This window comes from Chroicocephalus ridibundus, chromosome 5 (genome assembly GCF_963924245.1).
Source record: "Chroicocephalus ridibundus chromosome 5, bChrRid1.1, whole genome shotgun sequence".
NCBI lineage: Eukaryota > Metazoa > Chordata > Aves > Charadriiformes > Laridae > Chroicocephalus > Chroicocephalus ridibundus.
Window position 1 is genome coordinate 29339376 of NC_086288.1, and position 13767 is coordinate 29353142.

At 42.5% G+C, this 13767-nt stretch overlaps 1 protein-coding gene across 1 annotated transcript; it reads left to right on the top strand.

The window, feature by feature from the left end:
• Positions 1-2615: 2615 nt before the first annotated feature.
• LOC134515877 (alcohol dehydrogenase 1) lies at positions 2616-13747 on the top strand. The gene is made up of 9 exons (XM_063335380.1): positions 2616-2782; positions 5829-5930; positions 6485-6623; positions 8076-8163; positions 8272-8491; positions 9181-9441; positions 9933-10068; positions 11355-11493; positions 12920-13747. Exons 1-9 carry the CDS (start codon positions 2765-2767, stop codon positions 12942-12944), a joined length of 1128 nt encoding a protein of 375 aa, XP_063191450.1. The 5' UTR covers positions 2616-2764; the 3' UTR covers positions 12945-13747.
• Positions 13748-13767: the final 20 nt, after the last annotated feature.

Here is a 13767-nt window from a genome sequence, read left to right on the forward strand (position 1 = left end):
GCAGATCATCTTGAGTGCCGTCACACGGCACATACAGGATAATCAGGTGATCAGATCCAGTCAGCATGTATTTATGAAAGGCAGGTCCTGCTTGACTAACCTGATGTACTTCTGTGACACTCCCCACTTAGTGGATCAGGGAAAGGCTGTGGGCGTTGTCTACCTAGACTTTAGTCAAGCCTTTGACGCGGTTTCCCACAGCATTCTCCTGGAGAAACTAGCTGCTCGTGGCTTGGACAGGCGTACTCTTCTCTGGGTTAAAACCTAGTTGGATGACCGGGCCCAAAGAGCTGTGGTGAATGGAATCAAATCCAGTTGGTGGCTGGTCACAAGTGCTGTTCCCCAGGGCTCCGTATTGGGGCCAGTTCTGTTTATTATCTTCATCAATGACCTGGACGAGGGGATTGAGTGCACTCTCAGTAAGTTTGCAGGCAACACCAAGTTGGGCAGGAGTGTTGATCTGCTTGAGGGTCGGAAGGCTCTACAGAGGCATCTGGACAGGCTGGATCAATGGGCTAAGGCCGATGGTATGAGGTTCAAGAAGGCCAAGTGCCTGGTCCCGCACTTGGGTCACAACACCCCATTGCAACGCTACTGGCTTGGGGAAGAGTGGATGGAAAGGTGCCCGGCGGAAGAGGCCCTGGGGGTGTTGCTTGATAGACGGCCAAATAGCTGTCAGTGTGCCCAGGTGGCCAAGGCGACCAGTAGCATCCTGGCTTGTATCAAGAATACTGTGGCCAGCAAGACTAGGGAAGTGATCGTCCCCCTGTACTTGGCACTGGTGAGGCCGCACCTCGAGTACTGTGTCCAGTTTGGGGCCTCTCACTACAAGAAAGACGTTGAGGTGCTGGAGCACGTCCAGAGAAGGGCAAACAAAGCTGGTGAAGGGTCTAGAGCACAAGGGTCTAGAGCTTACAAGGAGCGGCTGAGGGAGCTGGGGTTGTTTAGTCTGGAGAACAGGTGGCTGAGGGGAGACCTTATTGCTCTCTACAACTGCCTGAAAGGAGGCTGTAGCGAGGTGGGGGTCTGTCTCTTCTCCCCAGTCACAAGTGATAGGACAAGAGGAAATGGCCTCAGGTTGCACCAGGGAAGGTTTAGATTGGATACTGGGAAAAATTTATTCCGCATAAGGGTTGTCAAGCATTGGAACAGGCTGCCCAGGGAAGTGGCTGAATCACCATCCCTAGGGGTATTTAAAAGCTGTGTAGATGTGGTTCTTAGGGATGTGGTTCAGTGGTGGACATGGCAGTGTTAAGTTTACAGTAGGACTCGATGATCTTAAAGGACCTTTCCAACCTAAATGATTCCATGGTTCTATGAAAAGTCTTGGGGGGACGGGGAGAGGAGCCTAGTCTCAGAAGAGCAGCGCAGACTGTATGGATGAATACCGAGGTCTGCCATTCCCCAGATGGGAGACAGGTCACCATCTGTGGTCTCTGTTAGCCTTTTTCCATAGGAAGCCTCAAGCCAGCCTCTCCTTTTTGCTCTTCATGTCTTTGAAATTGTTTAGCAGGGGCTCTTGACCTCTGTTCTTCTAGCCCTGGCCAAACACAGCTTGCGTCCCCGCCAGGCTGCCGTTGGGCCTCCGAGGCCACTAGAACACCCCACTGTCCCTGAAGTACCTGCCTGAGGTTACATACATGTATCTACCATGTTTCTCCCTGCTTCCTCTACCTGTACCTCTTCCTTGTTAAATTAATTATAGTCATACACATAAACCTGAGAAAGTGCTGTACTTTTACTAGTCAGGTTATATGCAGTATTTTCTCTTTTTGGTTGTTTCTGAAGGCAAAATCTTGATTTCAGAATGCTGGGCGTAATTTGAAAATAGGTGAGGCTTGAAATCCAGAGCAAAGGCATGCAGTGCTGACCACCACCCAATCTCTCACACCAGGACATTGTGCCAGGAGAGGGTAAGTGTGTGGATGCGTGAGCAGTGGTGGGCCCTGCGCTTGCAGGTGTTGACGGAACTGACAGGTCAGGCAATCACTCGCAATTCGAGCAGCGTGCTGCACACGGTAAGAAACACGCATCTTGCACAGCGCTTCTTGCTGACTTACTGATTTTTGTTTTCCCATCAGCACGACTGGCACGGTGTCCTTGGTCACTGTTCACTGAAAGCCATTCCGAGATTAATGAGTAGCCGGACTGTAAAACTAAGGCATCAGGAGTAGATACAGCTGCAGCCAGACAGTGTATGTTAGTTCAGCAGCTTGCTTAAGCTGTTTTAATAAATCAGCTAGGCTCTTATGTCACCAAAGTAATTCAGCAAAGCCTTCATGTTGTCACTGCATCCCTCCTGCCGTGAATTCAAGAGCCACTCTCCCTTTTTCTCTTTGCACCTACAGTGCCACTGAGAGCAGTGGATTTGGAGGCAGCCTCCCAGGGGGGTGCAAAGAGGGGACAGCTTCCAGGCAGGACTTTTGCTTTCTTCCTGTGATGCTGAGGGCAACCATAGATGGGATGCAAAAAGGGTGGGGAAGAGCATGACAAATGAATCAGGAAGACAGAAGCGCTGTAAGGAGCAAGGTTTCAGCAGATGGGTTGTTTATTTTTGTTCTAGCGCTTTCGCTGATTAAGGGGTGGGACTCTGAGACAGGAGGCTTGGCTATAAAGTCAGTGCAGTGCACTTGCAGGAACACTTAACGAGACTAGCTTCCAGTGTATTGGACAGGACTTGTACCGGCAACCTGACTGCTTTGCAGCTGACTGAATTCTTGGCCCAAGAAACCAGTGGTGGCAAGAAACAGACGCACCGATCAACATGAGCACAGCAGGCAAAGTAAGCAAAAGTTAATATTAGAAACGTTTCTTTGCTGTAGCTGAGTAATGCATTTTTAAATGCAGTTTATTTGCAGGGACACCGTAAGTACTGGTGGTATAGCACAGATGGGAGTTCAGGAGGAAGCTGGTACGAGAGAACTGCCTTTACTTGAACTCTTCTAGGAAATGGTTGTTACTCTCTTCAAGGCGATAATTAATTTATTTTTTTAAACATGGAGGTAACATAAGGTAACAGCACCCAGAATAAGAATAGCCTCCCCCAAGGGTTAGCAAACTGTTTTTAATCTCTGATTGGACAGTTTAAAATATCATAGAACGTAGTAAGTGTTCAAAACAATGCATTTATCAGCTCTATCAGTTTCCATTCTGAGATCCCACAGTGTTTTAAACTATTTTTAGTTTCTTTATAATTCGTATCAGTTCGTCTTCTAAAAAAAAAGGCATACTCTTAATATTGTGTTAAATTTCAGGGTGTAATTGTGCTGATGTTAGGACAGTCATTAAATTGGAATGTGCATAGAGCAAGTGTGGAGCTTAAGTTAATGAAGGCCAAAAGTAAGTATCGCGTGCAATGCAGTACTGAGCTGGGACTGAAATGGGTATTTACATCTTTGCTAGAAAGTGACAAGAGAGATGGAGGTTAATACCAGTGCTGAAGTCAGTATATGTTTCTTCTTGCGCTACCTGAGAGATGCTGACGTATGCCCAGAGACATGCAAGAGAGGCAGATGGACAGGAACCCGGAGATGGAACTGAAGGCATGCATCTTGCTGGAATGTGCCTTAAGAAAACACCAGGATCATTTACTGTTGCTGCCAGCTGTCTTCACTATTCTAAAACCAAACAAAACAAGAGAAAAGAAAAAAAAGCTCTTTTCAACTCTGAGATATTGCAAGTGCAAAATTAATTGTAGTTCACTTGTAGATAAATTCAGCAAGTTCAGTCCTCCACCCAGCCTTGGACTGAGCATAGTAAGCGAAGTGATAGATACAGATACTGTGATAGAATATTACAGATATTGTGACAGAACAGAACTGCCTTGTTTTCATTGTGTTTATCTTGGAGTAATATGTCAGTTACCGTGCAGTTTACGTGACAAAGCAGCATAACCCTGATGCTCTGTAAAAGGGTGTGTTTCTACGCCTGCCCTCCCCCTGCTGCAGTAACTTGTAAGGCTGGTAGAAAACACAAGCAGAAAAACCCTTGTGACTCCAGCTAGTGCTTGCCTTAATAGATGAAACGGGTGATAGTGTGCTGTTGGTGCATCTGTGGGATCCTCTTATAGTCGGTAAAAGTTCACAGGGACTCTGTCAGAACAATACGTAGTTAGCCAATCTCTAACTGTAGGAGAGATTTGTTCTTACAAACACTATATGTTTGCATGTGCAAGTTGTGAAATCATTATTGTGCTATGTGGCATACAGTATAAATGCATAGGCCCTTTTTTTTTTTAAGTAAGTTTCCTTGAAAATGTGGCCCTTTAAAATGTGATCTTTGGCCTCATTTGCGAATTTTTTACTAATCAAGCTTGCATTTGACATGTGAAACGTTAAATATACTGCAGATGTCTCTTGAGTCTGTCTTTTTCAAAGTAGTGTGCTCATTACCACTTTGGGTCTGTCTGCGGAAAGTGCGCTGTTTCATTTTAAGTGTTTATTATTTCCTGGTAATTATTTTCTTTGTTACCAGTTGACAATTTTTGATAATTAGACATCATTTCTATTTCTACTTGAAAAGCTTTGATACTAAAAAGTTGCGCTATTTTTTTTTTCCCCTGAGAACTTTGCAGACACTGGTGTTAAGTTGTCCCAGTGCCAGGGTCATGCAGGACGCTTATGCATATGCTAAATTTCTTGCATCATGGACTTATTTTCCTCCATTTCCCTCTCAAGATAATGCCACCTGAACACTTGCAGTAGGTAGGACTTAACAGAGTGATTGAGGACTTTAAATAGAGTTTCACCTATGAGGGTGTCATGGAAAATCATATTGCAGGGCCTGGCATCATTTAAAGCTTGGGGATGGGCAAAGACCACCAAGGAAGAACAGGAATGAATCCAGGGACAGAGAGGCCCCACTACCTTTGAATACACTAGGAGTGAGCTTGTAGGGTGAAAACTGGGGCTACCTTCTCTCTGAGAGCCTGGCATGAGGCGTGGACAACACTCCTCTCTCGTATGAGTGCATTTTCCTCTCAGTGGCAGATGATCAGAGGAGCCCAGAGGCCCGACAGCACCCGGACAAAGCCTGCAGAGCTCACGGGCAAACTAGTCTAACAGAATAAAAAGCAGTCTTCGGTATTGGAAGTAACTCCCCCTGAGTTAAATATCCCATCTGAGAAGCAAGGTACCTTAGCACAGATAATCTCGCACTAAAGGGACTGTTGCTTCTTCAAGATTACCTCTGCCTAGTGCTACACCATTTTATGTAGGTGTTCTCTCAGTGATCACCTCATGGCTGAACTTGGGCTATAAGAAAATGTTCACAAGCCTGTATTAAGGCTCTGAATTCCATTTTTAGCAATTTGTGACTTCCCGACACTGGCAGTTCTAGGCAATACAGACTTTATCACAACCTGATATATGGCATCATTTAGTGTGCCATCTCCAAGAAGATACAAATATATGCCAGTAATCCAACATGGCAAAAATTACCCTCCAAGGAAGTTTGAAACAAAGAATAACTCTTGTACCTGACTAATGTTTGCTACTGGAGAACTCAAGAACAACGAAGCAATGAGGATGGATAAGGTATCCAGTTATCCTAGGAGACTATTATACATATTGCTGAAAACTTTTTATGACAGAAATGTGATCAAAGTCAGACATGATCTTGCGGGGGGGGGGGGGGGGGGGGCGGGCTTACACTATGCTTTGGTGTTGGCTTTTTTGTTGCGTTTTGTGTTTGGGATGGTTTTTTTCCGTAGTTTTTCCTTTCCTCCCCCAAATCTGAGCAGGAGTTTCACATGTAGAAATGTAAGAATCTATCTGTGTGGTGACTTGCAAATGCAAGTGGCATTCCCTTTTTCTTTGCTCCGTTTGCAGGTTATTAAATGCAAAGCAGCAGTAATGTGGGAAGCCAATAAACCATTTTCTATTGAGGAAGTGGAAGTTGCCCCACCAAAAGCACATGAAGTTCGCATAAAGGTACTAAAAATAAAATTTAAAATAACTGTTATGAATTGCATTCTATCTTGCTGTTTGTCAGAATTATTTCTATAGACTTTTAGGAAACATTCAAAAAGGAGCCTTTTTTTGTAGATTAAAGACTAATACAAACTGTGAAAATCATGAATCACACAACCATAAGTGTTTTACCTGTAGGTTTCTTGTGTGCATATATGATATAAGAAGGAAGCGAGTGACTTGGACTCACAGAATCATAGAATAATTTGGGTTGGAAGGGACCTTTAAAGGTCATCTGGGCCAACATCTAGTCCCTGCAGTGAGCAGGGATATCTTCAACTAGATCAGGTTGCTCAGAGCCCCGTCCAACCTGACCTTGATTGTTTCCAGAGATGGAGCATCTACCCCCTCACTGGGCAACCTGTGCCAGTGTTTCACCACCCTCATTGTAAAAAATTTCTTCCTTATATCTAGTTTGATATAAGGTATACCTCCAAATATATGTTATAATTTCACTTCTGTATATGACATGACATAGTTAAATGCTGAAATATTCTTGTCTTTCTCTAAATCAGATTGTGGCTACAGGGATCTGTCGCTCTGATGACCATGTGATAACTGGTGGGCTGGTTATGCCTTTTCCAATAATCCTTGGGCATGAAGCAGCTGGTATTGTGGAGAGTGTTGGGCAGGGAGTAACTTCGATCAAACCAGGTATGAAACAGCGCTGAACACAAACGCTGTCCTGAGTTTCCAGACTCCTGTTTAAGTCAAAGATGATTACATGCGTGAGTACCTGTATTGCAGAGAAAAATGTTCCAACTTTGAGTTTCTTCAAAGATACCTTAAGGGATGTGCTGTTTACATCTTTCTGTATTGCCAATCTTGATTTGTTTTCATATTTTCCATTCAATTTCTTCTGGTTTTGGCAAAAACATCTGCAGCTTGCTTTCCATCTAAATAGGGCTTTTCCCGTCATGGGATTAAGAACATGCTGTTGGTCAAAGGAAATCAGGTATTAGCTGCACGTTCTTTAAACACAGTTTACACAACTAATCTCTCTCAAGAATAAGGAAAAGCAAAACACTAGACAACATGTCAAAGCACCTTCTTCTAATTCTCCTAAGAGCTAAATAATCCTTTGACTTCAGTGAAAGATACTGAATTTTGTCCAACTCCTGCAAGATGAGACAGGATTTCTCTACACTTTTAATTACAGGACTGAACAAATTCTAACAAGGGCTAAATTATTAAGACAAAATATTCAGTGAACAAAATCTGCATAGAAATGCTCAATTTTATCCAGGAAGTTTGTTACAATACCTAAGGAGTTCAATTCCAACACCTCCGTACTTCCAGTGTCTTTGTTCATACTGGCAACAAGTATGAAGTCTGTCCAAAGCAGGTTGGTATGTATGATAAAAAAAGGCTTTATTAGAGATTTATGCTTTACCTCCAAACAAATATGTATGTTGCAAATCTCAGTGATAGCTCTAACTGCTTTTTCTCTTAGGTCTGGGTTCATACATCAATTCTAGCGGCCATGTGTTTCCAGGTGGGCTGAAACAGCAGGCCTGAACACACACGTGTGCACAAAATCACATTTCTCAGATGTTGCTTAATTTACACCTTCAAGTTCTAAAAAAGGCTCCAAGATGTGCAAAGTTTCTTTAGCAGAATGATTGCTAAGTCCATGTCACAGTTCTAAATTAATTAATGCTTAATTTCCCATTCTTTGTACACACAATTTACAGCCCTGTTATCTTGTCACTCCAATCTACTGTCATAGTGGATGTCAGCTTTTATATCAGTTTCTTTACCTGTGTATTACTATTTTCCTTTTAAGTAGAAGATGCAATAAACTGTAGAAGGAGTACTTCGGGAATGTCAGCAGCTAACATAGTTTTATGACATAGCTCAGACTTAGTTCTATGTAAGACACCAGGAATTTTGCATATTGAAATTAGTTGTAATAACTTTGCCCTAATGATGTCCTTCATAATAGAGAGAGATGATTTATCTTCCAGGAGCAGCAGAAGGAAATAAAACCAGCACTGCACTCCTAGTGCACATTTGCCCAGGGATTACGTACATTTGCTTCATGTTTTGACCAGCATGCTGCTTGTTTGCCTTTTTAATCCTCTATCATTACGGTTTTATTTCTAGGAGACAAGGTTATTCCACTCTTTGTTCCACAGTGTGGGGAGTGCAACAGTTGCTTAAGCACCAAGGGCAATCTGTGCAGTAAAAATGAGTGAGTTTTCCTGTGTTACCCACAACCTTTATTTGATTTTTATTTACACAAAACTGATCACATTCAACGGATTTCACTTGCCATTATTTCTGGTCCTCTTTCAAACAGCATTGGTTCAGCTGCTGGATCAATGCCTGATGGCACCACTAGATTCACCTGTAAAGGACAAGCAATTCACCATTTTCTTGGTACAAGTACCTTCACTGAATACACAGTAGTGCATGAATCTGCTGTAGCCAAAATTGATTCTGCTGCTCCTCTGGAAAAAGTCTGTCTGATTGGATGTGGATTTTCAACTGGTTATGGGGCTGCTGTGCAGACTGCCAAGGTAGGTATCATGGTGGGTGTTTCTGATATCTCAAGGGGTCTGTTGAGGATTGTGTGGCTTGCGAGTGCGTTGTCAGCACGGCAGCCGGGAGGTACAGACTCTGTTGAGTTCAGAAGATACTAGTACTTTGCCTACTTGAGTTTCTCTGTCTCTAAGGCACTCAGAAGTCTTCAATTGAAAAATCCAGTAAAAATACTTATTACCATCTATTAAGTTTTTCTCTCATAGCTTTATCACCCCTAGAAAAACATTACAACAGAGCTGATTTGTTTTACTGTAACTTAAGTCTAGGAATACATGGAAGCCTGCAAATGGAACACTCATGATTTGTAGCAATAAGTGAATGTGACACTTACAGCTGGCAGTGTCTGCAGTGGAGTGACACTATAGATCTTAACATGACTGGAATGTAAAGCATCATTAAAAAAAAGTGTCTAAACCTGAAGCTGAGACGTGTAATGAAAACTTGGTCTCAGAAATGTATTTTAGGGACAATTTTATCTTAGTCACATGTAGGATTATAACAGTATAGCTGGCTACTGCACTAGTAGGTATGCATGTGCAAATTCCTTTTCAGCAGTTAATCTCTAAATTACAAGAAGTGGCTTAAGTGAAAACATATTGATAATAAGAAAATGCGTTGTACTTTACCTAGACTGTAACAGTATGCCACGTTTATATGGTTATAGGTGGAACCAGGCTCCACCTGTGCTGTCTTTGGCCTCGGAGGAGTTGGCCTCTCTGTTGTCATGGGCTGCAAGGCAGCTGGAGCTTCCCGCATCATTGCTGTTGATATCAATAGTGACAAGTTTGCCAAGGCCAAGGAGCTGGGAGCCACAGAGTGCGTCAACCCTAAAGATTTCAAGAAGCCTATTCACGAAGTGTTGATTGAAATGACTGGTCATGGTGTGGACTACTCCTTTGAGGTCATCGGCCGTACCGAAACTATGGTATGTAACCAAAGATGTGGTCAAATAGGCATTAGCTTGTTAGCTCTCTCTTCACTAACCCACTAAGCACCAAGGGTGAGGAGCTGAGAGCCGCTGGCAAAGTGTCAAGCTAACTTCAAACCTGTTAAGTCCAGCTATCTGCCATTGAGATGCAGGGACAGAAGTATGCTCAAAAAATTAGGAAAGGGAACTTCAATGTATTCCCCTGACCTAACCAGGGTGGCTAAATTCACACTATCTGCTTTCCAACAGTGGCTTATCATTAAAGACTAAGACAAAATGGGGAATCAGAACAAAGCTAGGACATATCTAACCCTTGACAGCCGATAAAAAATGGTGTGAGCAGATAAAATGGAACTTGTGTGATGTGGTTTCAGTTACAAAAAATGAATTGCAAGCTGAGCTGTGAGAGGAGGAGAAGGAATTCAAACTTTTATGCCCCAGCGGCAAATCTTGCATGACTCTGGGATGTCTCTCTGTTTCAAATGCAGATTGCAGCCTTGGCCTGTTGCCAATACAACTATGGAGTCAGTGTGATTGTGGGAGTACCCCCTGCAGCACAAAAGATCACTTTTGACCCCATGCTCCTCTTCACTGGTCGCAACTGGAAAGGGTCCGTCTTTGGAGGTAAGGACTTGGAAAGATGTGATTGAACTGGCTTGGGAAAATTGTAAATCAACTAGAATGAAATGGGATATATCTAAATTAATTTCTTAGGCTGTCCTATTGGAAGCAATATTGATAGATATTTTGCTGACAAAGAAGCACAAAGAGAATTAATTATGGGAAATGTTAGTTAACAGCAAGAGGAGGAGAGAGAAAAACAGAGAGGGAGGGGTAAGAAGTGGGAGAGAGGAAGAGGCAGAGAAAGGAAGAGATAAAAAGACAAAAAATGGGAAAAAGGGGAAAAGAGGAGGAAGAAAATAAGAGGAAAAAGGAGAAATGAGGAGAGAGAAAAAGAGAGAAAGGCAGAAGAGAGAAAGAAAAGGAGTGGAAGGGGAGGGAGGAGAAGAGATAAAATAGAGGAGAGAAAAAGATACAAGGACAAAGAAAAGGAAAAAGATAAAAGGACAAAGGGAGGAAAAGAGAAAATGAGGAAAAGATTGGGGGGAGGGAAGAGAGGGATGGGGAGAAAAAGAGCAAGAGCAAAAAGGAGAATAAGAAGGATAGACAGAAGGAGAGGGAAAGAGAGGTGGAGAGTCAGGACCCTAAAGGACATTGGGGGTCAGACTCACCTGATTTCCACATAGGTCAGACCCCAGCTCAGCCCCTTGCCAGCTGCCATCAGTCCCTTCCAGTTCTTTCTCTTTTCTAAGCTCTCCCAGCAGAGTCCCACACTCAGCAAGCCCTGTCTTGCTCAACACAGAGCTGAAGGCCACAGAAAACTTCTTTCCAGCAACAGGTTTCCTCACTGACAACCAGTTCCTCTGATGTATTCAATAGACACCTGAATAAAATAGCAGAGACAAATTAGGTTCCTCTGGAAGGGCATCCTGCTATTTGAGACAGCTTTAGCTAATACTGTTTGTAAGAAAAAAGAGACATATCCACCCCTTGCCCCCCCAGTTTTGACTAGGCAGTCAGGTTTCCAGTTACCAACATGGATGTCAGCACTCTGGCTTTTGTTGTTGAAACAGTATTTAATGTGGGGGGAAGTCTGGATTCTGTAAAGATGCAATTTTTTATTGGCCTACCAGTAAAGCACTTACTGGGTTTGTCGTATGTAGAATAGCTGCACTTCATCCCATGTTTCCTGCTGGCAGTCTGTGTTAGAAAGGTAAAGAGAAGCTGCAACATTTCAACAATGCTATTCTGCTACCGAAAGTTTATCTAAAAAATTAAGCTGCCATGAGTTTTATCTATTTTCACAAGCATTTACTGTTTCATTATCTGTTGTCTGTGATTTTTTTCAGGCTGGAAAAGTAAAGATTCAGTCCCTAAACTGGTTGATGACTACATGAAGAAAAAATTTGTGCTGGATCCATTAATAACCCACACACTTCCTTTCACTAAAATCAATGAAGGATTTGATCTGCTAAGGACAGGGAAGAGGTAAACATTGTTTAATTGTAAAGGTTCTGTATAAATAACCTAAAGGAGCTGTATGGTAACACAGAGTATGACTTCATGGCAGAGAACAGGGAAGGCGACCCACTACGCCCCTTAATCTCACCCAATGCGTGTCCACAGTTGCAGCTGTAGTAATAAAGCCAGTGAAGCTTCAGCTTTTAAAATGCAGTGGGCCCTGTCTTTCCTCTCAGAGGAACTTTTGGATTCTGGATTGAGCAAAGACTCTGGGTGGCAGGGGGAGAGAAGACCACACAAATGAGGAAGTCTCTGCCCACCACTCATTGGAAAAGAGCACGCAACCAAGAGAGCCTTGTAATGCCAAGTTGTGGAGTGCCAGGGGTTCAGTACACCGCATTCCAAGAAACGTTTTAGGATGAGGAGCAGGAACACAGAAATAGCCTATGTTTACTGGAAGAGCAACTCACCATTCCTCTCATGAGTTAGGCAACAGAGTCCCAGCGCAATTAGTCCTCAAGTCACCAGGTGGTTTACCTTGACCTTCAGAGCTTTTCAAAAAGGAAAGTACTTGGTGCATATATACATTGCACACTCAGAATTTAGCTCTCATTCATTTCTCAAATATGGAGAGTGTTCAGCTCAGACTCTTTTAATAGGGTGCTGAAATCAGAAATTGTTTGCCAGAGACATTTGACAAGATTCACTGTGGGACTAATTGAAAATTCTCCTTGGCAGAACTCAGAAATGCATTTGTTTATCTTAGTATGTGTGGGGACTACCCTTTTTGAAAGTTCTAGCAATTTATAACTTACACAGTCTGGAGAATTACATTCATGTTTTCTTTTCATTGCATTACCTAGCAGTTATTTTAGGTGTTACTTGCTCTAAATTTAAAAAGCATGTAAAAAAATAATTTAGTCTTGAGGTTTGTTCTTAGGTTCTAACTATGCAGCACACCCTTCGTTTTTTGACTGTCCTTATTTTAGAGTTAAATGTTATTTTTAGATTTTAGTGTAACAAGCAGGGCAAAGTGGTGAGGGCAGAGACGGCATCAGCTTTGCTAAAATAGTGACAGTCAACCCGAAGACAGAGGCATATTGCAGCTGACCATCTTTATTAAGTGAAACACTTCAGCGTTTCAGCCCAGTACCGCTCAGAGGTTACCCTTAGAGCCATTTGTAACTGGAAAGATGTATCTAAGCACCTGTATTTGGTGATTAATTGCCAGGAGCCCTGGGCTTCATGAGTGAAGGCTTTGCAGTCTTGCATGAATTCTGTTCTCCGCATCTGCAGCAAGGTTGCCACATGTGTTGTGTCATTTTGCTGCAAGCTGGGAGGGGGCAGGGGGGTGGGAGAGAGGGTGCCCTGCTTTCAGAGAAAACAGCAGTGGTTTCCTGATGTTAGCCCAGGGGCTTTTCTACAGTCACTAACTTGTCATTTTATATTGCAGCATTCGCAGTGTCCTGATGTTTTAGGATTCCCAATTGTTAAGCGGCAGATGGCTCAGCACCAGTACAAATTTCATTATCTTCCAATATAACTGATATGAAATAACACCAAGACTTCTCTGAAAGGTCTACCACCACTGCCTGTTGAATAAAAGGATCAAGCTCAAACCCCAGAATTCAAGTGCAGCACTTATAAATGAAATAATATTTTTTCCTCTTACCTCTTCCTCCTGTTCTTGCTTTAAATGCTCTGTGTTGTGCTGCAGTTTTCTTTTAATAGCCAGTTATGAATTACAGCACTTGCCGCCATCACAGGTATTACGAAAGGTTTGGATTTTTCAAAATGGTTTTTAATATGCAGTCCTCTAATAAAAGAAAAATGAAGGAAACTGTTCGTTTGGGCCTTCGTAATACTGCAAGCTTAACAGATTTGTGCATGCAGCCCAGCACAGTAAAACTCTAGGTCAGACCTATGTATCTGTCCTGAATGATTTTAGAATTCCATTATCTGACAAGCAACAAAATTACTCCTTATTCCATTACCTGATATGCAAGGAAATTACTGCAGTAAATCATAGACTTAGGTACTCACCACTGAAAATTTTACCAAATTAACACTTCCAAGCATTTTATATAAAACTGCTGTGGTGGTGTTCTGTGGTTTGTGGGGTTTTTTCAACTTTGTACCTCTTTCTTGGGGATGTTTTAGATCTTTGGACAATTTATACATGTGCGCCTGATGCTTGGGAAACAATGTGAAGAAATATGAATGTGCATGAAGTATTGTTACTTGTTTCCATCAAATAAAGGGAAAGTTTCCTAACCTTTAAGTGTGAATACAGAGTAAATG